The 24,482-nt window shown below is 39.4% G+C and overlaps 1 protein-coding gene across 1 annotated transcript in view; it reads left to right on the plus strand.

Moving 5' to 3' along the window:
- eys (eyes shut homolog) overlaps positions 1–24,482 on the plus strand; it is a 149,361-nt gene that overhangs the window by 67,162 nt on the left and 57,717 nt on the right. The window contains exons 25-33 of the mRNA XM_034152200.1: positions 2,411–2,507; positions 2,985–3,092; positions 4,490–4,635; positions 14,323–14,494; positions 14,827–14,905; positions 15,296–15,495; positions 18,261–18,385; positions 18,965–19,089; positions 19,618–19,831. Of these exons, the coding sequence (XP_034008091.1) occupies positions 2,411–2,507; positions 2,985–3,092; positions 4,490–4,635; positions 14,323–14,494; positions 14,827–14,905; positions 15,296–15,495; positions 18,261–18,385; positions 18,965–19,089; positions 19,618–19,831 (1,266 nt within the window). The remainder of the gene's footprint in view (positions 1–2,410; positions 2,508–2,984; positions 3,093–4,489; positions 4,636–14,322; positions 14,495–14,826; positions 14,906–15,295; positions 15,496–18,260; positions 18,386–18,964; positions 19,090–19,617; positions 19,832–24,482) is intronic.

The following is a 24,482-nucleotide window of genomic DNA, read 5'->3' on the forward strand; positions in this document are numbered from 1 at the left end:
TCTGACAGGAGAGCTCTCCTCCACCCTGGTTGTAGAAACATTATTATTACATGTTAATTGTTAGAGGCTTTTTACATCTACTTCTTATATCCGTTAGCGCAGCTAGCACCAGATTCTAATAACAACAGCGCCGGTACCGGTGCGCCCTCTCTCTCTCTCCCTCTCCCTCTCTCGCTCCCATGCTCGCACTTTGGCTGTGAGCTGCGGGCGCCTGATAAGCCAACATCCCCCACTTTCGTCACTTACAGCGCCCATCGTACAGGGCAAATGAAAAGTGTAGTCGGTATGAAAAGGGTGTTACATTTACTTAATTATGAATGTTGTTACATCAAGGCCGAAAATGAGGATGAGCGCCAACGGTCAAAAAGGTTTTTTCCCCTCCCAGAGCTACCAGCGCAGCGCCCCCCAGATCTGGCGCCCTAGGCGACCGCCTATGCCAAAAATCTGCGCCGCCACTATTTGTATATAGGGGAAACACTGCAGCTGATTACTAATGGGAGTTGCTTGTAGAGCTCCATCTAGTTGTTAAGCCATATTTTATTCAACACTTACTAATCAATAGACCTGACCTTCATCTGGCTGAATAGCAAACCACGAATAATGGCTCTCTATTTGCTGCACCTATCTAAACTGAACTCAGATATGTATGATCTATGTTATTGTCTGCCATCTGTTTTATGTACAGTTTAAAAGCATTGAAATGTAAATTCATTGTTGCCATTACAAAGCATACGTGGTGTTACCTCAAGATGTATAGTATGATTGCAAACAATACGGGAAAACAATTACATATCTAATAAATTGTAACTATCACGTAGTAAGCAGTATTGAAAACATTGTCCTTCATTGATACTTCTGCATCCATGTTTATAGAATATAATATGAAACAGAACTTCTTCAATTTTAACCAGCTGCAAATATTAAACCATGTGTTTGATGCTTATGTTTTATCAGTTCTGTCATGTATCGTTGTTGATGTTCTTTTGATTTTTCAATTCTTTGTTTTCTTTTGTGCAAAACAAATTCCCCAAGGGGCAATAAAGGTTTCATTAATGTCCTGTTAATTGGAAATGTCGTCATTGTCAACACATTCTGCTCTCAGCTGGGAATGTATATGTTCAAGAGCCAAATATATGGCTCTTAATTTAAAGCAGCGGGAGTAACATAATGAGATAAGGAAACAATAACATCGCTAACACTTATAAGCTACTTTTTTATCTTAACCCTATGTTGAATGCTTGTACTACCTTTAATTATGCTTGGCAGGGACAGCTGATAGTACATCACAATAGTAGTCGTTAGTCAGTAGAGGTCTCTGCTCAATAGTAGAAGAGTAGGATTGTACAGGACTTCCTGTATTTCGACTCTTCGCTCATCAAATGAAATGGCAGTGTCAAAATGCATAAAGTATGGAAGCAAATGCTGGCCTTAAATATTAAAAAAAGCTAAGGTTTATTGTATATCCCTGTGGCCCTTGACACTTAATTCTAAATATCTTATCTCTGACTTGACTTAAACCTTCCTTTACTTATTTTGATAACAACTTACTAAAAAAACTAATTGAATTTAAGGAGTTTTACAATATATTTTAATACTGCTTGCTGAATTTGTTAACCCAAAAATATATATACATGCTGGAATAAAAACGAAAAATGCACTGCTTACATTTATTTTTTAAGCCTTTATTACGATAGATGGTTTCTATATTCAATAATGTTAAGGCTATAATTTGAGTGGTAATTAAATGTCATCAAATTGAGTAGTTATTCAGAATAAGGTTTTCAGTTTCATATACAAATTCAGGTTTTATGGGCATTATTTGCTTCTATTCAATTGTGCATTTGTGGTTCATGCATTATTCATTTTAACTTCATATAACAAAGTCATTTAATTTGGACTGTTCAGCAGCAAAGCATCACCACCACCACACCAGGCACCAGAGGAATACCTCCGACAGGCGGAACATTACCAGCTCCCAGGGCTGCCTTCAAAAGTACAACAAAACATCCACGCTGATCTGCTTAGCCATCCTGCCCCTCAGCCCCCTAATGAACGAGGGCAAAAGAGCTCTTGGGTTTAGCTTCTCCCTCTTACCCCAACTTAATAAGATGTCCCCCTACTCCCTCGCTTTCTCTCACACACACAGACACGTATGCACGGAGCCACACACCTCCCAAACCCCAAACCACTAACCCTCGGACCAATCTGTCTGTGGCACTAAAGTATTATTAGACTTACACACTCTCAAAGGGGAAACAGTGAGTGCTGAGAGCTGGAAGATGAGATATGCTACAGGGGCTACTAGTTCCATTAAAATGGCATTCACTGGGGTCTTTGTTATCATCGGCCCTGACGCTTTTAAGGATCCACTGGGGCCTGCTGATCCATGACCATCTCATCTATCTTTCAGGATTTGAAGGAAGTTGGTGTGAAATTGACACCAATGAGTGTAGCTCAAATCCATGCCAGAACCAGGGCGACTGTGTGGACCGGGTCAACGGCTACGGGTAAAGAGTGACATCCATAACCAGCTTTTCTTAGGAGGCAAGAAAATGTCAGGCATTGTAGTGATGGACCTTTTAAATATTAGTAAATTCAGAATATTGGTACCGGTAACCTTCACTCCTGTAAAGGTTTCAGTGATTTAATTTGAATACAATGAGCTGAATGATTTGCTCTGATCTTGTGGCCTTTCTTAAAATGTATTTTAATAGATGTAGTTATGTACCATTTCAGATTGAATGAAGTCATATTCTTAATAGAAAAATAAATCTGCCTGTCTTCATTCAGCCATTACGTTTAAACGGTCAAAACCCATGCCTACTGTATATCACTGTATTGTATGTGCAAACCCAGTAAATAAGATGTGTAATTAATATCATTAATATGTTATGGATTTGTTTCTGTTCTGTTCATGTGCCAGCAGGGAATTCAAATGTTCCATCTGAGACTAAATATCAATATTAATGATTTTTCATTTCCAGCTGTGAATGTAAGATGGGATTTTCTGGCCTTCACTGTGAGGAAGACATCAATGAGTGCACCTCTAGCCCGTGCCACAACTCTGCCATTTGTCAAGACCTCGTGAACAAGTGAGTAAAAATAAACTCTGCCTTTGCTTTGACTTAGCCTTTATCCAATGTGAGCTTTTACATATCCGTAAAGGGCAGGCAGAATTCATTTGTGCCTTTTGTTTTGGTGATTGAATGAACGAAACGGCTGTCCAAAGAAAACACACAAGATGGTGGTGTTCCAGTCTATATAGCAAGCCTGTCTTCATCCTTGACATACATAAGCTGCTCTTCTAAAGACAGAGAGCGGATTCAGCAGGAACACATCATGTATCTAGATTGGGCTTTACTCCACTGGTGCTCCTCTCTGCTGTGCGTAATGGGAGCCCCGGGGCTTTCGGGCTTAGTCGGACAGATGGGTAGCAAAGTCCCAGGGCCAATTTGAGTCCTAAATGGTTTGTCTCCAGTTTGTCTCCCATCATGATTTCGCTCCCATGTGACCTGGCCCTGCTCAGAGCTCTCCCCTGATTGCACAGTCCAGGGAGTTCACATCAGGTGTGTTTTAACCTCGCTGCCCACCACAAACACTGCACACGCTGCTATCTCCGTCTCCCTGACCCAACAAGCCAAACACGTCCATGTGTACTGCAGTGATGAATCAGACTGCCATGTATTCACTGAACCCTTGATGTCTTTTTCTCTTTTCGTAGAAACTTTGAGTTGGACTCTGTGAAAGTATTTTCTTCCAACTATATACTGTATGTAAAGAAAAACCCATCTGAAATAATTGTTATTGACTCGCAGACGAGTAAAAGTGTTAATTGTCGACAACAATGTCTCAGATCAGAGTTCACATCATTAGGCAGCACAGTTCAGTTGTGGCATTATAAATACTATTTAGCATAAATCGCAAAAAGTAATGCAATCAGTTAACTGCTAAAGGAAGGTGTCTCACTAATCAAAAGATTTAGTTTAGATTTAGCACGGAGGTATCTAATTACATGTCTTCTTATTATCTGGCTTACAAATAGGATAAGCATCTCCTCTGAGGTGTGTGGTCAGGGATATTAAACCCACCGACAGCTGCTGAGAGAGACTTGAATTGAGTAAACCCCATTATTGGACAGATTAAGTTCTCCCCAATTATAATAATTCATCAAATGTAATTCAAATTAAGGACACACAGGGAAACGTAATCACTGTCAAATGTGTGTTATTCTTCATAGCACTTCGGGTCAGTTTGAGAATATAAAAAATGGTCTTAATACCCACTTGACTTTGTCTAGGTGGGTTTGGATGAAAGGTTTTGTCCACTTAATGGAATTTTCCAGAGTTAGTTAACTGAGAAAAAAATATTCTACTTATTCTGAGGTTACAGTACTGTAAGACCACAAAAAGGTTTTCTATAATTACTGTCTAACACACTCGTCTTCATTGCATTTGCTTCCCTAATAATTGTGTTATCACATCTTCCTTAGGTTCACCTGCGCCTGCCCCCCTGGTTATTTTGGAACGCTGTGTGACCTGGATGTGAATGAGTGTGAAGTTTCACCTTGCCTACACGAGGGCATCTGTATCAACACCCTCGGGGGCTTCGAGTGTGTCTGTCGTCCTGGATACTCAGGTAGCTCTTTTGCCCTCAGGTGACATGAAGATCAATATGAGAGTCTAAAAAGCTTATCACAACTGCTGCGGCCACGTTATTGAGGCAACTCTGACACAGATCTGGCTTAGTGTAAAAAAAGAAAAACTGCCTCACAATACTCGCTTTTAATTAGCCCGCCTGCCTCTGAAAGATACAGTGCCTGCCTTTCAGTAAAGCCAACAAGAGATAAATTCACGTCACCGGTTTTAATCCGATAAAAACATCTCAGTGTCAGTTAGTTGCCTTTATTTCATTTCATCAGCGTCCATAGTCCCAGAATGCTACTGTTGTTTTACTTCAATCCATTTGTCTTATTTTCCACTTAGACACATCAAGCTATTTTAGCGCTCGTGTGTGTATATGTGTGTGTGCGCTAAAGCCGATTCCTGTCAGGTAGTGGGAAGATTAATTTCATTTGTCTTCCACACTGTATCCTCAATGTATCCTTCCCCAGTTGAGAAAGGGGGGGAAATCTCTGAGGTATTGCTACTCTGGAGAGCCCAACCTGACACACATGGCCCAATTCCCACAGCAGCAGCTTTTATTATTAGGCCTACGTACAGCATGGTACAAGTCATTACTTTTTCTGTTGCTCTAAGCTCATGTGAGGAAACGGGGTTCCCCCAGAGAGCAAGCGGCCAGAGGATACAGTTTGGATTGGCTCAAACCATCTACAACTCCTACAAAAATATTTGCTCTGGTAACATCTACTAGTATTGCAACTTTTCAAAGAAACACAAACAGGTTCATGTTGCGACTGTAGCTTCTTTCAAATCTAGTCCAAAAGCAAATGTTCCATCTTCATCACATCTTGTTTGTGCAGCCTGATTGGAATTTATCTAATGTTATTCTGCTTTGATGGTCTGCGTCATCTCCTCCATCACTTTAACTCATTGTGTCACTTGATGGTATTATCATATTATTTGCTTCAGCCATCAGGGAAGTCGAGTGGTTTTCTTTTTGTATATCAAATGCCAAGATTCATTTGACTGTTACAGTTGAAGGTGCTTACTAATAAATCAGTTTTGTGCTATATCTCCTCCATTCCAAAGAGGTTATTAAGCTATAATGACACTTCATTCCCACATGCATTGCTTTTCATATTGAATTTTCTTATTTCGTTGTTGTTGGCCAGTGATTATTTATTGTGTCTATTTTTTACTGCAGTGAGAGTTGCCAAGGAAATGTCGTTGTACTTTGTATGATGAAAAATAAAGGTATATTCTATTCATATTCTATTTAGTGCATCTATATCTTGTTTTAATTTTTTTTTTTTAAAGGAAAAAAATGTAAATGTTCTGACTAATACTTCCCTCGAGCTTCGAGAAAATAATTGAAGCAAAAAGCCGGAAATTGTTCTATTCACATTTCTGACACTTCTGCCAGCTTATAATTATTATTTTACCTTTCTAAACTCGTTTTGACCCACTTAGAGGGTTGACAGATTAAAGCTGCTTTTTTATCTTTATCTTTTCGTGTGTCAAAATGAATCACTTGTTCACTTACAGCCTTTGGTTATAGCTTGAACCTAATCACATGCTTTATATCTCTATATGATGTGATTTTGCTCTTGTGTCATATAGAGTGCCACAGTGACGCGTCCTAAAACCCGGAAGTAAACTTCTTCTGGTTCCTTCGACAAAAACCAATGCAATTTCTCCATAGGATTTTGGAAAATAGCTCGAAATAAGGTCTGTGGTTGACACACATTTTTTGTTCAGCCAGATAATATCCACATGTCTACCCTACTTTTATAATTTTCGAATCATAAATCTATCGATCATAAATCTATTGATTCGATTTATGATTTGAAAATTATAAAAGTAGGGTAGACATGTGGATATTATCCGGCTGAACAAAACGTGATCTGTCTCTTCAATGTGTGTCAACCACAGACTTTATTTCGAGCTATTTTCCAAAATCCTATGGAGAAATTGCATTGTGTTTTTGTCGAAGGAACCGGAAGTGGTAAAATGCTAACTTACTTCCGGGTTTTAGGACGCGTCACTGTGGCACTCTATTGACAAACACTTTGAAGCACACTCAAACGTCCTGGCAGTTGCAAAGATCTCAGCGGTCTAATAATCATTTAGGATGTTTCTAAAAGGCTGTGTAATCACAGTAATGTATTGTTTAACTGTACATAGGCGCCGTGCTCTGTGCTGAGGTCAGAAGTCATTACAGCGACATGATTAATGGGTAATCTTGTTTATATAAATCACAGATTAAGCACACTATTCGTCACCTTCTGTTTTCTCTTCTTCACCCATCATTAAGGAGCACGCTCCCTTGAGTGATGGTACAGTGTAATCAGCACATTGTTGCAGCTTCCTCCGTCAGCACATTGTCGGATGATGATGTTCTGGCCTTGCTGTTTGCTGTAAAAGCTTCAGTAGATTCAGTATTTTGCTCTGTGAACATGATGAATAATATTGGGTCCTTATTTCTTCCTTTCTTCCATTTCGCATGGATCTTTTGCTTCAGAGATGTAGTGTACATTAATTGTGAAAAGATAATTGAATGTATTAGTTTTATCAATTGATAACCGAGATCAGTCTTTAGGCTGTGAGAGAGTTGGTTTATACATGTGTTTTGCTACAAATCACATGTGAACTATTTTAAAAGCTTTTTTAAACCCCAGCATTAAATATGAAAAACGAAATCCCATATCTCATTCATAGTTCAGTCCTATTCATGTTTTGAATTTGGTGTAAAATGCCAGCCCAAGACCTAAAGTATTTGATGACTTCTGACCTAAATTAAATGCATAGCATATTCCGTTGCAAATCTGCCTTAATCACTGAGTTTTTCAGTTGTATTATAGCTTTTTCCTTTGGCTAAATGAAACATATATTATTATATTTTGCAGAAGAAAGAGCTGTTTTACAATCTTTGATGAGAGATCATAATGGGGTTTTTCCGTGTAAAGATTGTATATTCATTATCTTTAATGATAAATCACACAGCTCCCATTATCACTGTGTTTGTTTGCATCTGTCCTAAATGAAAAGCTAACAGAATATTTAACAATGAATCATTCATCTATAATTATTTGTTGAATCCTGGAAGATAGGAGCGGGTGGTAGATATTATTTTTACCCCTTTAGTGAAAAGCAGAACCACAACAATGCCCAACCTATTTATTCATTTTGAGTTCCTCCGAAAAAACTGTAATTTCTGTGGAAAAAGCAGTACCTGCTATCACTTAGATATCTATAAATCAGTGTGTTTTCCTAACTTGTGTTCTGATTTGTTGGCCGGAGAGGGACTCATTTTGACACTTCGGCCCTTTCTCATTTCTCTAATTCCCCTCCTCGACTCCCCTTCTCAACTCCTATCCTCGTGTCTTAGTCCCGCCCACAGGAGATGCGAGCGGAGGAGTCGAGGAGGAGAACCGAGGAGAGAGGAGGGGAAGCAGCAGGCGGTTAGAGAAATGAGAAATCCTCTCTTATGAGCGGTCATTTTAAAGAGACGTCCATTAATGATGACAGGAGGCATAGCAGCACTCTGTCTGATGGGCAGGACTGTGTTCATGATGACTTATATATGTACTTGTATTCATTCACAGTGCGGTATAATGAGACAATAACAGGCTACAGATGCGGACATATACACACACACACATATGTATATATATATATTTATATAAATATATACAATTTCAGAATCAAACAAGTATGAGAGCACTCTTATAATAACGTAACACTGTCAGAGACTGGATATATCCCCCCCCCCCTCTCTGGTCGCTACAATGAGGAAAATAAATTACGGGCCAAAAGTTTTATTTACAAGTATTAAAAGTAAGCATAGGAGACCAAACCAACTGAGACCTGTCTGTCCGCTGCATCTACGCACACACACACACATACACTGTACAACACGCACCTACACACTGTACCACACACTGTACAACACACACCTACACCTGACCACACACACCTACAGCTCCTAAAGCATATGATATCAGGATACAGCCGTTGTGTATTTTATTATGTGAAGCACTAAATGGTTTTAGACAAATATCGATTTTTCTTTGTAGATATCTACTAAACTAAAGCAAATAAAGAGAGTAATGTAGGCCTGTTATACTGAGTGATATACACTGCTCTGCTTTCTGCACGGACCTCACAGCTGTTCTCACTGTAAACATCGCGTCACGATGAAAGCAGTTAATAAAATAATATCCAGGGGATGCATGCAGAGCTGTCATTGGCTGAGATAAGTCCGGCCGTGCGTCACGACTCTTTGAAACATCACTGTTGCCGGAAATGCATCCGCGGAGGAGCCGTGGAGGACCCATCAGTGTATCCTCGATTATAGCTCCTCCAGAGAGCCTCCTCGACGCTCGATCCTCGGTCCTCAAAGTGCATTTAGAGAAATTTGATGTCCTTCAACATGGCGCGCTGAAATTCATTTCCGGGTCACTACCGGAGGACCGAGGAGTCGAGGAGGGGAAATTAGTGAAATGAGAAAGGGCCTTTGTGTTCTCTGGTGTTTCCCTCACAGCTTGAAATCTCCCCTCCCCTTTAGTTCTTCTCTGATCTCATTGCTATTTTGGTGAGGTCTGCATAAATAATGAATATCATCAACTCTCAGAGTATAGCTGACTTACTTTGTGAATCCTCAGACTTATCTTAAGTGTGGTTGATGGATGCTGAAGATGTTATTGTTTTCAGTATAATACAAATGTTCCCTTTAAAGGGGACCTATCATGCAAAATGCACTTTTGTACGTCTTTTATACATGAATATGTGTCCCCGGTGTTCCAGGGAACTCACCAAGTGTCAGAAAACACAACCCTCTCTCTTTTCCTCCATACCCAAATCTCTAAAAACGGGGCTGCAACGGATTTGATACAGATTTGAATTTTTCTGACGTCAGAAAAGGGGTGCTCCGCCTATATGGGCAACTCTCCACCTATCAGGGGAATGAGAGACCGCTCGAAAGCGCTGGAGACACTGTAGTACATATGCCAGGCCTGTAAGTGGAGCTATAGTCTGCCACAAAAGCAGCGAAGAAGACTTCCCGCGCATGGTTGCCATGGTTGCCCTTCTGTTTATAGAGTGGCGAAGTCCCTCCCCTTCCGGTGGACCTCCATGAGACCTTATTTCGGAAAAATTATGTATTGAAGTCAATGGAGAGAGAAAGATTATCTTTCGATCCCGTTTGAATTGTGCCACGAATTACACATATGATGTTTGTCAATTTAAAAGACAATTTTGCAAGTCAAAAAAAAAAAAATGTGTCGTAAAACTGTGAAGTAACACATTTGTTTGTGTGAAACGCTCAATGAACTACATCTCTGGTCTCACAGAACAACACACGTCACCAAGATGGCCGTCACTACTGTCAACAAAACGATTGACTACCCTCACTATCACCACAATGAAACACGTCCTGAAGAATGTCATGCAAAGCTGCCTGCCTGCCTTCTTTTGATTCTCTCTGAACTGCCTGGTCGTTTTAATGTTTAATGTCAACCATTTGTGCAGATAGCATGAAGTAGAGAAGATCGCTAGCGTTAGCGTTAGCATTTCTCCCCCGGGCTTAAATTGTGTATTATAGAATGATCACACCGGTGACAGTACTATTCAAAGGGTTCACGAAATATGACTACTACTCTTACTGTTTAACATTTTGGGTTACTTCATGTTACTTCATGTTAAGGCTAATAAAAATTACACGGCTGTAATGCTAACTAACGTGCTTGCTACTAGCTAGCTTGATCCAGACACTCCTGGTCCTTTCATCAGACGGGAAGCGAAAGAATGAGCAAGACCCATTGCTGGTATGATAACAACCTGGTACTAAGCACACAGGCATCTTGTTAAAGTTATCTTATCTTAGCCAGCGCCATATAGATAGATTCTATCTATAAGGCGCTGATCTTAGCTATCAGTGGAGGAAAACAATTGTGACATCACTTACGCGACTCTGGGATTTGTAGTCTTTCTAGTTGCGTATTTTTCATAGTCTTATATTTCAACAGTTTTACGACAAACTGTGACTTTTTTGACATGGAAATTATTTTTTAAGATTGACAAACATCATATGTGTAATTCATGGCACAATTCAAACGGGATCGAAAGATAAGTTTTCTTTCTCCATTGACTTCAATACATTATTTTTCCGAAATAAGGTCCCATGGGGCGGAAGTAGATGGGCGTGACTTCGCCACTCTATTCTCCGCTGTGGACGCTCTGGCTCTTTTTCTCCCTCCCCGAGGCAAGCGTTTGCTCCTGCTGCTGTAATTCTCTCCGGTTTGCCACCAGCAGATGACAAACACCCACCTCTCCGCCTCTTCCAAGGGACGAGGGGACCGCGCGGCAGAGTTTCAGTTAGATTTTTTTTCGCCGGTCAACATGTCCGTTAAAGTTTAAATCTTCCGGACAAAATTAGAAAAGTGCCGATCAAAGGTCTTCTTTGTTATTTATTGAGCTTTAAAACAAATGAATAACGACTCTATATAATAATATAAGAATAAAACACGGAGGACGGACTCTCTCTTTTCCTCCCCCTCTTCTGAGAGCCCAGCAGCTGATCTCTGAGCACGCTCCCCTCTCCTGCAGGGGGGCGTGGTCAGCTGCAGCTCATTTGCATTAAAGCTACGTCACAGAATCAGCCCTTGCAAAAACAGGGCTGGAAAAGAGCAAATCGAGCACAATGAGGCATGGCTAAAATGCATGATCTGTTTGGTATTTTGAAAAAAAAACTTCACAGACATGTTTTATATAGGTATGGCCCTACAATATATTTTTCAAATATAGCATGACAGATCCACTTTAAGTCAGCACATTTGGTGCAGTACCGTTAGAAGGATTGTGCCTTTATAGACATGGTACTAGGCACAGCTGTAAGGATATACAGTGCGTACAGTATGTGGCACACTTTTCTATTACTTCAATGCTGCACTTCACTGAGTCCTCTCAGGGACATTGACTTTAATGCAGCATGCCCGGTTCTTTTTTTAAATTTATTTTTATATTGCCTTTATTTAACCAGGTTTTTCCTATTGAAAGAAATTATATTTCATAGAAGGGAGACCTGGCAAAAATAGCAGCACACAGAGTTTCAGCAATTGACATAAAAGCACATATATTTGAATACATTATAATGGGTTATTGTATTCTTGGAGTTTAACCTGTAGTTATGTTCTTTGCTGTACTGTAGGTGCAGACATTATTTGTCCCAGGGTTGTCAATGACTCGCAATCATAATGCCCATTTTCCCACAGCCCAAGACATTTTCAGATCAAAACATTTTCAATTTCAAGTTTTAAAAATAGGAGAAAAGCATCAGATTTCAGAAGCTAGATATTAGTGAGTCAACATTTTTAATTACTGTATGTTTATTTGCTAAATTTAACTAACTAGCAATTCGTTTTACTATCATTAGCCACATAAGCCCTGTCCATATGCTTAAATAACAGTTTAAGAATTCACTTGATATTTTGTAGAAATCGAAGTTTACCACTTTTCTGCTCAGTGCTTTAATTCAGATGCTATTTATGTGAAAGCTGTATGAGTCACAAATTAAAGCCACCTAAAATGCTTTTAATATCAAACCCTTTTCATTTTTTTAACTAGAGGTAACTTGGGGTAAAAAAGAGAAATTCCTCACACACACTTTACGCGCCTGTTTACCATCCCTGTCAGCCTGTGATCACTTTACATCAAAGGTTACCAAAGAGTCCAGAGATTAAAAACATGCCATGCTGAAGAGGATGGTAAAAGCATGTTGCTTTTAGGAGACAGTGTTTGGTGGTTTTGCATCTTGCAGTCATTTAACTACTAATGATTTACTGAAAGGGGACCTATCATGCAAAATGCACTTTTGTACGTCTTTTATACATGAATATGTGTCCCCGGTGTTCCAGGGAACTCACCAAGTGTCAGAAAACACAACCCTCTCTATTTTCCTCCATACCCAAATCTCTAAAAAAGGGGCTGCAACGGATCTGATACAGACTGATCCAGATTTGAACACTTCTATGTCGTCACAGAAGTGGCGCTACGGCTATTGGGCCAACTCCCCACCTATCAGGGGAATGTGGGGTTGGGCCACGGCCGGCCATTGCCGCTCGAAAGCGCTGGAGACGCTGTAGTACATATGCCAGGCCTGTAAGTGGCGCTGTAGTCTGCCACAAAAGCAGTGAAGAAGACTTCCCGCCCATAGTTCCCATGGTTACCCTTCTGTTTATTCTCCGCTGTGGCTTTTTTTCTCCCTCCCCGAGGCAAGCGTTTGCTCCCGCTGCTTTAATTCAATGCAATTGAGGCAAGCACTGTAATTCTCTCTGGTTAGTCCACCAGCAGATGACAAACACCCACCTCTCCGCCTCTTCCAAGGAACGAGGGGACCGTGCGGCAGAGTTTCAGTTTCAGTTTCTTTCGCCGGTCAAGATGTCCGTTAAAGTTTAAATCTTCCGGACAAAATTAGAAAAGTGCCGGTCAAAGGTCTTCTTTGTTATTTATTGAGCTTTAAAACAAATTAATAACGACTCTATATAATAAAACACGGAGGACGGAGATCTCTTTTTCTCCCCCTCTTCTGACAGCCCAGCAGCTGATCAGAGCACGGCTACCCTCTCCTGCAGGGGGGCGTGGTCAGCAGAATCAGACCCGTAGACAGCAAACAGCACATAGAGTGAAATGAGGCATGGCTAAAATGCATGATCTGTTTGGTATTTTGAAAACAGAAACGTATAAATATACCTTATATAGGTATGGCCCTACAATATATCATTTAAATATAGCATGATAGGTCCACTTTAACATGCAATATTTTCTTCTGTAAGGTTGGTTTAGGGACTTGAATGACTATTACTGATGCTAATTAGAAAAGTCTTATTATCATAAAGGATTCATGGGCTAAAACATGTGTCCAGTATGTGCCTTAAGGTTTAGATTCATCCACCTCTGTTTAGTGAGAAATGTATAGACCTGACATCTGGATTTCAATTTGGCAGACAGGGGCAGTTTGACTGGATGGATTTTGAGGCTTTATATTCACATAAAAGATCTGTAGCTTCAAATCCATCATGATTTAATACTACATAGATATATACTAAGGCAACGGTGGGGTTTTTTCTTTGTTATAAAGTCAGAATTAGTTGTGATGAATGTCACAGTCACAACACAATCTCAAAAATACATTGTCAGTCAAAAACCAAAAACCCATTAAGTAGAGAGCCATGATGTAAAACATGATCTTTAGATACAGCGAAAATAACTGATGTTGCTGACTAAGCAGTCATTGGGGTACACAGTCTTCAATCATTACAGGGCTTTACAATGGCACATATAACCCTATGGTTACCATTCAAAAATTAAGTTGTATCTATTTGTATAATGATTAAAACATTTCATTAAAAGACATAAACTGAGAATTAACTTATAACGACAAATGTATCTTTGTGGCCACAATGTGTTATTATTGTGTAGTTTACCTCTAACTTCCACTGCATTCAGGACTTTAAAAAGTGTATTCCGGAGCCATTCTTATATATTTTGTTCAGTTTTGCAGAAAAAATAAGCAAAAGTCAGATTATAACCATGTTGTTAGATTTCATACAATTTGCAAAGTGTTTTTGTTGAAGTACTAAAAAGACCGTTCCTCTTAATGTTGTTAAATATTTAATGTCTTGATCAAATATGCTTCATTTCCCAGGGGCACGGTGTGAAGTGAACATCGATGAGTGCGTTTCCAACCCATGCCAAAATCATGGGAAATGTATCGATGCGCCTCATCGATACCGCTGCTCGTGTCCTGATGGCTTTATTGGGCTCCACTGTGAAACCAACATTGATGAATGCATGTCAGCGCCCTGTCTCCATGGGAGGTACGGATTTATTCCACGCCAATTAAAACAGAAAGTGTGGAAAATGCAGTGCAGAAATAGCACAGAATTATTTTTAATTATAGTGGAGTGGAGACATATGTCACATGTTGTAAGGAGCTAATGTGATGCGCTTAAAGGTTGTCTCAGTGGTCTCCAAATTACAGTCATTAATTCCCCTGAAGGGGCAATACTCATTCATTCAAAAGATGATATTTGCCTCTAATGGTTCTGCATGAACTATAAAGCAAAAACCTGCATATTTTATGAATGTGTATTGTTTGAATTTCATACTGTTTGATGAATTCTAACCCCATCTGTTGTGGCCTTCTCAGCTGTAAAGATGGAGTATATTCCTACTCCTGTGTCTGTGAATCTGGATGGACTGGCAGCAGATGTGAAACAAACATTGACGTGAGTTGAGCTTAATTAATAAAGCTACTCTCTGTCCACGAGGAATGTCGGGAGAATTTCGTAATCTGTGTGTGGCCTTTGGTATCACAAACTCTATTGACTTTACTACAAGATAGGTCAATTGAACTACAAGGATCATGTAAGCATTGTACAAATACCTGATTAAAAGGAATTGCTTAGTCTAATGCCTAATTGATTCAAGCCACAGCTTGTGTTGGACTCTAGAGATAAAACATTGAGTTGCTTACAAGGTCTCTCTTAGCATTTACTTCAATAGATAATCCGATTATCTGCTTTTTAACTACCGAGACATTTTTCTCAATGCATTGTTTGGCTGTACCATAAATAGATAGTATTATTGCTGAAGTGCTTGTGTCTTTTCACTTCCAGGAATGTGCATCCTTTCCCTGCTTTAACGGAGGATCGTGTGTGGATCTCATTGATAAATATGCATGCTTCTGTCAGGATGGTTACAAAGGGAAAATGTGTGAGATTGATATTGATGTCTGCAACGACGCCGCTTTTAATGTCTCCCTGTGTTTCAATGGAGCTACGTGCCTTGACGGTGAGGGATCAAACTTTACATGCAGGTGAGGAAGTGCACAATTTTTATTATAATGCTTGGATCTAATGATACTGAAAGATTATCCCTGGATGGAGTCATGTAATAACATGAGCTGATTTGGACAACATGCCCTGCTGAATTGGAACGGTCGAGACTCACTTAAACCAAAAATAACCTTATAGCTTAGCAACAGTAACAAGCAACAATTGGCCTGGAAAGCATTTGATTTCTCTGGGTGGTGTCCATGGTGCTGTACTAATGGTGCCATGCCATTGTTCCAAAGGCCCCTTATTTCAAAATTCCAATAGTCTGAAAATGTTCCCATTTGCACAAAATCCAATTTGTACGACTGTCTGTTATCCTGAAAACAAATGGCCATTGTTGTGAAGGCCCATTACTCCAAAAATACACCCTCTCCCAAACAGAAGCACATGGCTGATATGTGTTTAGAAGGACGTCATGAGACTTTCTCTTCTATGGCCAAAGTATGACCTGCCATAGTCTGATTGGCAGAGTTTTGAAAAATATTTCTGTTAAGATTTATTTCAGTATTCCAAATGTACTTATCTCTAACAAAAGGTTCCTCTTGAGCTTGAATGTACCATCCTTGTGAGTATGTCTGTGCAGTCATACAACGTAGCAGTGGTCCAGGTTGGTAGCAAGTGAAGTGAATCGTTCCTTTTAATTGCTTACATGCTCCCCTTGAGTGATGAAGTGTATCTGAACAAGGTGTATGTAGTACGTGTGTGCAGATTTGACACAGCAGCTCCCTAGATGCCTTACAGTTGATTACATTGCCTAACCCTGTGCTGATGTGATCATCATTACCACAACTCCAAATGGTTTTGTGCACTTTACACTGCTTTATATTGATGCGTTGCACTGCTTACTGCCCCAGCACAGCATTTTTTATGTTTACGTTGTTGTAGGCACATTTATATACTACAAGGAGGCAATATAGCATATGTTATGCATTCATGTGGTCTGAGGACAAACAATGTCCTTTAGTGTCCTGCTGATCTGCAATTTGATTTGCTCTGTGTGCACTTTAGAGAGAAAAGGGTTCTATTCACCAAGATGTATTTATTTGGGTTTGAATTACAGGATTTTACACCACCAACCATTATTACAGGTATAGCTAATATCTTGAGTTCCAATCCTATGTGTCCCTCTGATTTTCCTTTACATCACAGTCACATGATTTTTATATCCATTTACATCATTCATGTTTCCACTTGAATAAAGAGTGTCTGGTCTGGCTAGCACACTTACTAATGGCCTTAAATGTAAAATCAGTCATGCATTCATTTCTACAAAACATGAAATACAGTGTTCTTTAATCTGAATGGTGTGTGAAAATTACATTTTGACCCCTTTTAAACTCAGCCTCATAACCACTCCTTTTCAGATGTTACCTGATTTAATTCATATTTATGATTCAGGTTTTATCATTATTCGAACCTCAAACAACAATCAGAGTTTTAGTAAATCTACATTATGTATTTCCCATTGCTCTGGTTGTGTCACATATTCTGACGTCAAATATGTTCAAAGATGATCAACGAGTTTACAGTCTGTTGATTGTGAATTGGAAATCCATGCAAGTCAGCAGTCTTCCTTTAGCCTCAGGAAGCTTTGATGCATGATCAGGCTCTGGAAAAGGACTGATTCTTCCACATAACTGAAAGCCTTGTTGGGATGACATTTGCAGAATCAAGTGGCACCGCTCTTTGCTCAAGGTGTTGCCTATCTACATCCAAAAATCTCCAATTCCACAAAAAAACTAAACACTACCACACATAAATATTCCCACTTTAATTACACTTTCATTTTATGCACGCTGAATCATCCATTATGTGTTATCTTCCCTTTAAATAAGGTCTCTTATTTCCAGTGTGTGTTCTGTAAACTTAAGTTTCATCAGTGAGTTTTTTGTTATTGTTTGGCCCTTTTTGTCAAAGAAATATAATAACATTAATGATATTAACACATTAGGACAATTGCCAAAATACACACTCAAGAAGGTCGTCTTGCCTGAAACATCCGTATGGCAATATTTAAAGTAAAATTGGAGTACTTTCCTAGTCTTTGCTTATTTATCATAAATAGATACAGGACCATATACATTTTGCCAAACTTTTGACAAAACAACAAGGGCCATTAGTTGGAGAGCAGTCCTTTGGCAACATCATCTCTGAACAGCGTCTTCTCACAGCTGTGATAAGAACTCCTAAGTACTTTATCATGGGTTTGTTTACTGTTTATTTGTGGATTTATTTTTGGATGTATTATAAAATGTGCAGTTCGACTAATGCTTTGCTATTTCTTTGTTTTGAAAACATCTGGATGTACAGACTTGAATTTTTTACAAATAGTTTGGGAGAATAACAGATAATAATCAGACTTTAAACAATCCTTACACTTAATAACACAATTATTGTAAACTAATCCAAGTTTGTATTCAAACATTAACAAATACTGGAAATTCATCATGAGACCGTTATAAACGTTCTTGAAATTGTACATTCATTAAAAAACATTAGTTGGTGGTTTGAACCCTCTATTCAGTTTAAGCTTTACTAATTCCACTGCTCTCATAATTCAAAAACAATGTGTCTGTTTTGAATAATACACTCTAAGATAAGAAGCAACAACTGACTAGAAAATTATGTTCTTGATAAATAATGAAAAGAAGCTGTTCTTACAGATGCAGTGTGTCAGCCGCACAACAAGGAAGTGACAGCTCTGTGAGACAGCCTCACAGTTTGAAAGTATGATATGTTTTCTCAGCTGTCCACCAGGTTTCATGGGAGATTTCTGCGAAGTGGATGTTAACGAATGTTGCTCAGCTCCCTGCCACAACGGTGCCATTTGCCAAGATCTTATTAATAGCTACGTCTGCCACTGCAGGTCAGGTGAGTCACTCAGACATCCTGCAAGTTTCTCAATTTACTTTGAAATGAGGCAACCAAAGCACATTCTTTTTCTTTATAAGGCCTGTTACAGGAAAGCTTTGTGGCTCATGAACAGGATAACAAAGACACATTCTAGACGGAAAGACACTTTTGAGGTGAACAAGAGCACTTCACTGTGCCCCAGATGTCAGTTTACCATATGTAAACCATGTTAATACATAGAAAATGTCCAAATTGGATTGAAATGGGCCATATGAAGTGTCACTCAAGGTTACCGTGTTGCCTACATTGCCTCTGTTCCTTGGAGCTATTCAAAAATCATGAGGTTTTCTCCAGGGAGAAATTTGTAGTTATACAGTACTAAAAAAAGACAGTGATAAAAAGCCGATACGACTCAGGCTCATTAAAATGTATGTGTCATCTTACTCTTTAGTGAAAGCCTTTTCTTGTCTTTGTATGTGTGTGAACCCAAAAGGAAGCAAATCAATGTAAGAGAATCTGATTGATATTCACTTCAGAGGGTGGAAGTGGGAGAGTCTGGGCTCACCACGGCACTCTGTGGGCTTTTGTTCCTGGCAGGTTGGACAGGCCTTCACTGTGAGGATGACATTAATGAGTGCCTTCCCCAGCCCTGCAACCAGGGGATATGCATTCAGAATGATCCGGGCTACGGCTACACCTGTTTCTGTCGTCCTGGATTTGTGGTGAGGCTCCCCACCTTATTCCCCATGGCACAGTCTGTTTTCTCTCTCTGTTTTTTAAATTAACCTTAACCTTGATTAACCTTACACCTTCAACTCTTCAGTCCTCTCTTGGCAGTCATTTCCAATGTGTTAAAAACGTACCTTTACCTGTTTCTCTTTGTTGTTCATAGTCTAATGATTTATTCCTGTTGTGAAGCAGGTAAATCCGATGCCTTTCTCATATAATAAACATGGTACATTTGTGTTTACTAATAATACTTTACTGTATATAAAAAATGTTTAGCCTCCGTTATAAACCAAATACAAATCATGACATGATATCATTGATTAGTCAGTAATCAAATACTATCTTGCATCACATATTTATAAAAAACAAGAAGAAAAAAAAAGCCTTTTTGTTGCATAATTTCATGCTCCCTATTTAATGCAGTCTCAATTATTCAGGCTGTAAACATTTTTATTCCGTTTAGCATCTGATCACAGAGTTGCTGGACACATCTGAAGGCTGTTTATTTTTTCTATACCCAGGGGAGGAACTGCGAGCACAACTATGATGATTGCCTGTTGAATCCATGTCCAGAAGCCTTTTCCTGTGTAGATGGCATCAACAAGGTCAGCTGCCTGCCTCCTGTTACCGATGCTGTTCCCTTGGCGACGGTAGTAAAGAACACCACTCACGGCTCCTCACCTAGGATGCAAATGCCAACTATCGGCCCGGCAACGGCAGCTGAGGAATCTACAGGTATGCTGGGATTGCAAGTCATGGATAAATTGTATACAATACAAACATTATATTTTAATCAACAAGGTTCAGTGTAAGCCTATAAATACAACGCTCTCTCAGAACAAACCAGTGATGACCAATCCTTTCAGCTACTGACTTCTTACAAAAAATACGTGTCTACTTTGGGCCTTTTATACCCTTTAAGATGAATTATGATACTAGTTTCTGGCGGAGATTTCCCCCCTTTATACATTTAGAACGTAGTAATATACTCATAGGTGTCCCTTAATGGATTGACTGTTTAAAGTATAATAGTACTATGATGATTTTAAATGCACTACTTGGAGTAATGGAGTATTTCTACACTTATCGTATTGTTACTTTTACCTCAGTGAAAGACCTGAGTATTTCTTCCCACACTGGGTATATAGTGAGTGTGCTATCCCTGTGCTGTCTTTGTAAGCATACTTAAAACGTTATCTTATATCCTAATTGTGAAAGACGTGTATAACTTCAAAGGCTGCGCACAATTTCACATCAGTTCAGATTAGTTTCTCCTTTTTTTTTAACCTGTCTGTGTTCAGGATGGTTCGACATACTTTTGATGAAAACTGTCCCTCGCGAGCAAAACTTGAGATCAAAATGATAATGAATGATATTTTTATACTATAAAACCCAGACTCAGGGATTCTGGAAAAGGAATTGTTCTTAATGTGTCATCAATTTAAATGCTAACGTTTCTCAATCAAGTCATAGCTTCCATTACTATGCTATTACTCCCATTCACATTATGGGTGCAGGAAAGGGACACTAAATTATTTAAACTGATAGGCCATTACACCAATCAATTGAACTGAAGGTGGTCCAGGGATTACTTTTTTTGACAAATTACAGCGCTATCCTTCTCTTGTCCTTCCTACTAAACATTTTTGCTACCCAAGGCTTGCCAATTTCCAATAAGAGAGGACTCCCACTGAGCTGCTACTCCAAATGTGATTTTATAGCCTTTGGAACATAGCAGGCGATGAGATATCAGGATTGATTTAGAGATTGTGGTCGTTTGTGCAGCTGTGTTGAACAAAAATCCGAGGTTTGTATTGTCCCCGAAAGTGCATTTTCAATTTCAATTTGAGAACAATAATTTGAAAGAGTGGTAAGTCCAATCAAGTTTTGGCTATATCCTTTAACACTCAAATGAAGACACAGGAGACAATATGTTGACGTTATTGGGGTTGGATTCAGTCATCTATGCTAGAGGAGGATTTCAGAGTACTGGGCAGATTGTTACTCCTTGACAGATGAGGTCTACCTTTGAAACTGTTCACAGAGCTGTAAAACAGACCTATTGAACAGAGACGAGCTTGAACCAATTCAGTGAGACACTCTGAAAATCACTGTGGGCCAAACATAATGGAGTCCTCCCCGCTGCACCTGATCCAGCCTTCATCCAGTGCATATTGCATCGGCTCAGAGAGGGTTAAAAAGAAACACAAGACACTGACAAAGAAAAACAAACCCAGGCCTCTACACACCAAAACATCTCTTTTAACCTTTTTACATGTACGTGCATAATCAAAGTAAATACGTTTAAAAGTAAGAGGACCCAGAAACTCATGAGTTTATCTAACTAGGTCACCATCTCCACACATGCAGTGCCCTTGGTGCTGCTTGAAATAGACTCAGACAGTTCTCCTTTAAACCTAAGGACTGCTCCACAACCTTTGAAATAAACCAAGTCATTGGGAATGGAAACATAGGGGGGCTAGTTAACATGGTACACTGACAGTAGAAGATAGCCTTTCTTGTTAAAAGCTAAAGAGCATGGGAATTTAAAAAATCTACAACATTCCTCCTCTTAATTTTGATGGAAGAAATTAATTCAGTGAGTAGCTGAAGAAATATTATTCCACAGATTGAAAGGATTGTCTTCTGGGTTAATCCCCAACCCCCAGAATTCACTATTCAATGCTGAGCTTCACAGTATTTTAGCTGCACAATATGAGAGCTGATGGGAATCTAGAGAGGACACTGCTGGCGGAGGGAGGCTTACTGCAGCTAAGCCACAATTTGGTTGACTTTCCTTGGAGTGATCAACACAGCACAGGTGAAGCTGTTATCTGTTGCTGCCACGTGTAGCAAAAATGAAATTACTTAAGCTCCTAAAAATCCACTTGATGAGTAAGAGGTTAGCTGGAGGGTCCTTTCCAACATGCAGTCCCCTGTCTGGAGGTAGTCACCTCGTTGACCTTGAGTTAACTTGCATGTATTATGTTCGCATGTTTATTTACGACTAGAAAATGTTCTGAATAGTGTGCTTATAAACTTTTTCAGATATATTCAGAGACACAACTTTGCTGTTGAGTCATGATGACGTCCACATGATGTGTGCAGTTATGAATAATAATGAAAGCTCCACGAGATGAAAAAAAAGCAGTGTCTACATTTGTGATTTCAGCTTCACTTAATGGACTGCGTGCCCCTGTACTCTAACTGTCACTGATGAGTAATTTCATCAGTTATTTTTAAAACCAGACAACAAAGATATAACTTGACAAAAGAACCTTATTATATTTAGGATTGTATTCCTCTGTGTATGTCAGCAGTATTTTACTTGTCTACTAAATCATCGTACAACCAGTATTTTAAAATAAAAAAAAAGATTCTGCCAGTTTTGTAGGTACAGAACAGGATGACCTTTTGCCTTCCCTCAGGGCTGTGAAATTACAAGGGTCCCAGAATGGTCCTCAGCAGTATTTTATCTCGGGCCTGTGACAAGTTCAATCAGTCAGTCTATTACCTTGCCCAATAAATCAGTGGTGAAACCGGAATTACGTCCTGCCTCTCCTAAAATAAATGGGACATTAAGACTATATCAATTAAATCTCACCACCCCATGTCAATCCTCCATTTTAATTGATCGTAAGTTCATATTTCTCCAAATGTATTCTTCTAGGGGAATATCCTGTGCGTTACCCTATCTGACATCTGTTTTGCTCCACCTTTACAAGTTACATTTAGCATGACTCATTTCAATGTTCTCACATCTTTTATGGTCATGTACTAAGACTGGCCCTAATTCAACCTGATCTGAAAGATTTATGTAAAGGAATATTCCCACTGAGTTCTCTTCCTATTGAAACTAGAAAAAAGCCTTTGAACCGAGTATAGTAATGACAAATTCCTAGGTCAGTATTATTTTAGCTTGTTTCATATTATAACAGAAAATAATGATAGTGCTCAAAACAAGAAAGGGAAAAAAATATAAGCTACTGTGTAAAGTGTATGTATTTCCAATTTAGACTTGAGACGTGTGTAGGAAAAATCCAGTATGAGAATGTAAGGTAGCGGTAAAAACCGGAGACCTTTGAAGGAGCGACTGAAGCTAACTGCTAATGAGGTATGATATTGCCTCCTGGCAGCAGCCTCTGACTGCATCAAAGCCTACATCAGACTAAACAAGGCTTTAAAATTAATGAATAGCTTTGTCTCTAAGGGGTAATTTTCCATCATCAGCATTGGCAAACCCCATTGTCAGGACAGAGTGAAGCAGAAGACAGTACTGCATTGTTGCGGTGTGAATTTATCCTCATTACTTCACAGATCACAGTAGGTCTGCGGCTAATAATTCTCCCTTTTTTATGTGAGGGGATTTTCCTCAGGGTATTGGTCGTAATGCTCTCCAGAGAAAATGAGGGTATTTAGGTTAGCTTGTTTGCCAAATGCCCTGGGGGCCCCTCTGTCAGATCAAAGAGGGTCTAGCCTATTAGGATTTGACGCGTAACAAATATTGATAAAGGTTTCACTTGCAGCTGCCCGATTAATCACAGCAACAACTTTAAAGGGGCTTTGCTGATTTCTCCAGTGTAATGATTTCTTTTTCCGATAAGAACAGACAGAGCACGAGACAGGTGCAACCAGGAACGTGTTTCATTTTAACAGCCTATCCTATTTGAGTTTTCTCCAACAAATTGCACTACTTCCCTCAAACGAAAAATATATTGAGCATGAGCAATACCTAATGCTTGCCTCCAATTGCAGTGAGAGCCAGTCTTTTAAGTTTGTCTGAGTCACTACCCCCAATAAGCTTGGGGGCAGTGTAACTTTTACTGAAATATCCCATAATTGCCTATTCTCATGGATGATATAAGCCAAGTTATCCCACTATAAAATGAGCCATGTAATAAACTTGTACAAATAGGTTCATTTCAGCCAAGACTTCTCTAGCCTAATATAGTGCCATTTGCATGCTTCACAGCTCTTTGGCAAATAAGACTATTTACAGTACGTCTGTACAGTGAGCAAAACGGCAAAACTGTAATGCTACCAAGAGATTTTAAAAGCTTTTTTTTTCTGCTTTCGGAAAGATAATTAACTACTTATTGCCTTCACGCACCAAATTGCCTGCACTGTGCATTTGTCTTTTCAAGATGTGTTACTAGCATGTTGCCAAGGTTATTTAATGGACAGAGGTTACATTTATATTTTAATGCAGCGACCTACAGTAGTGTGTGCAGCAGAGTAACAAAACCAGAAAGTCTGTGTGCAAGCCTCAGTGGGAACAAGCATCCTTCCTGCTGAGGTGTCCTTAGACAGACTCTGCATCTTGAATAATTCTGAGGTCGTGGTTCTGTCTCTCACCCTGTGCACTGACCTCCCTGTGGAGGAAGGG

Source organism: Trematomus bernacchii, unplaced genomic scaffold (assembly GCF_902827165.1).
Source record: "Trematomus bernacchii unplaced genomic scaffold, fTreBer1.1, whole genome shotgun sequence".
NCBI classification, from domain to species: domain Eukaryota; kingdom Metazoa; phylum Chordata; class Actinopteri; order Perciformes; family Nototheniidae; genus Trematomus; species Trematomus bernacchii.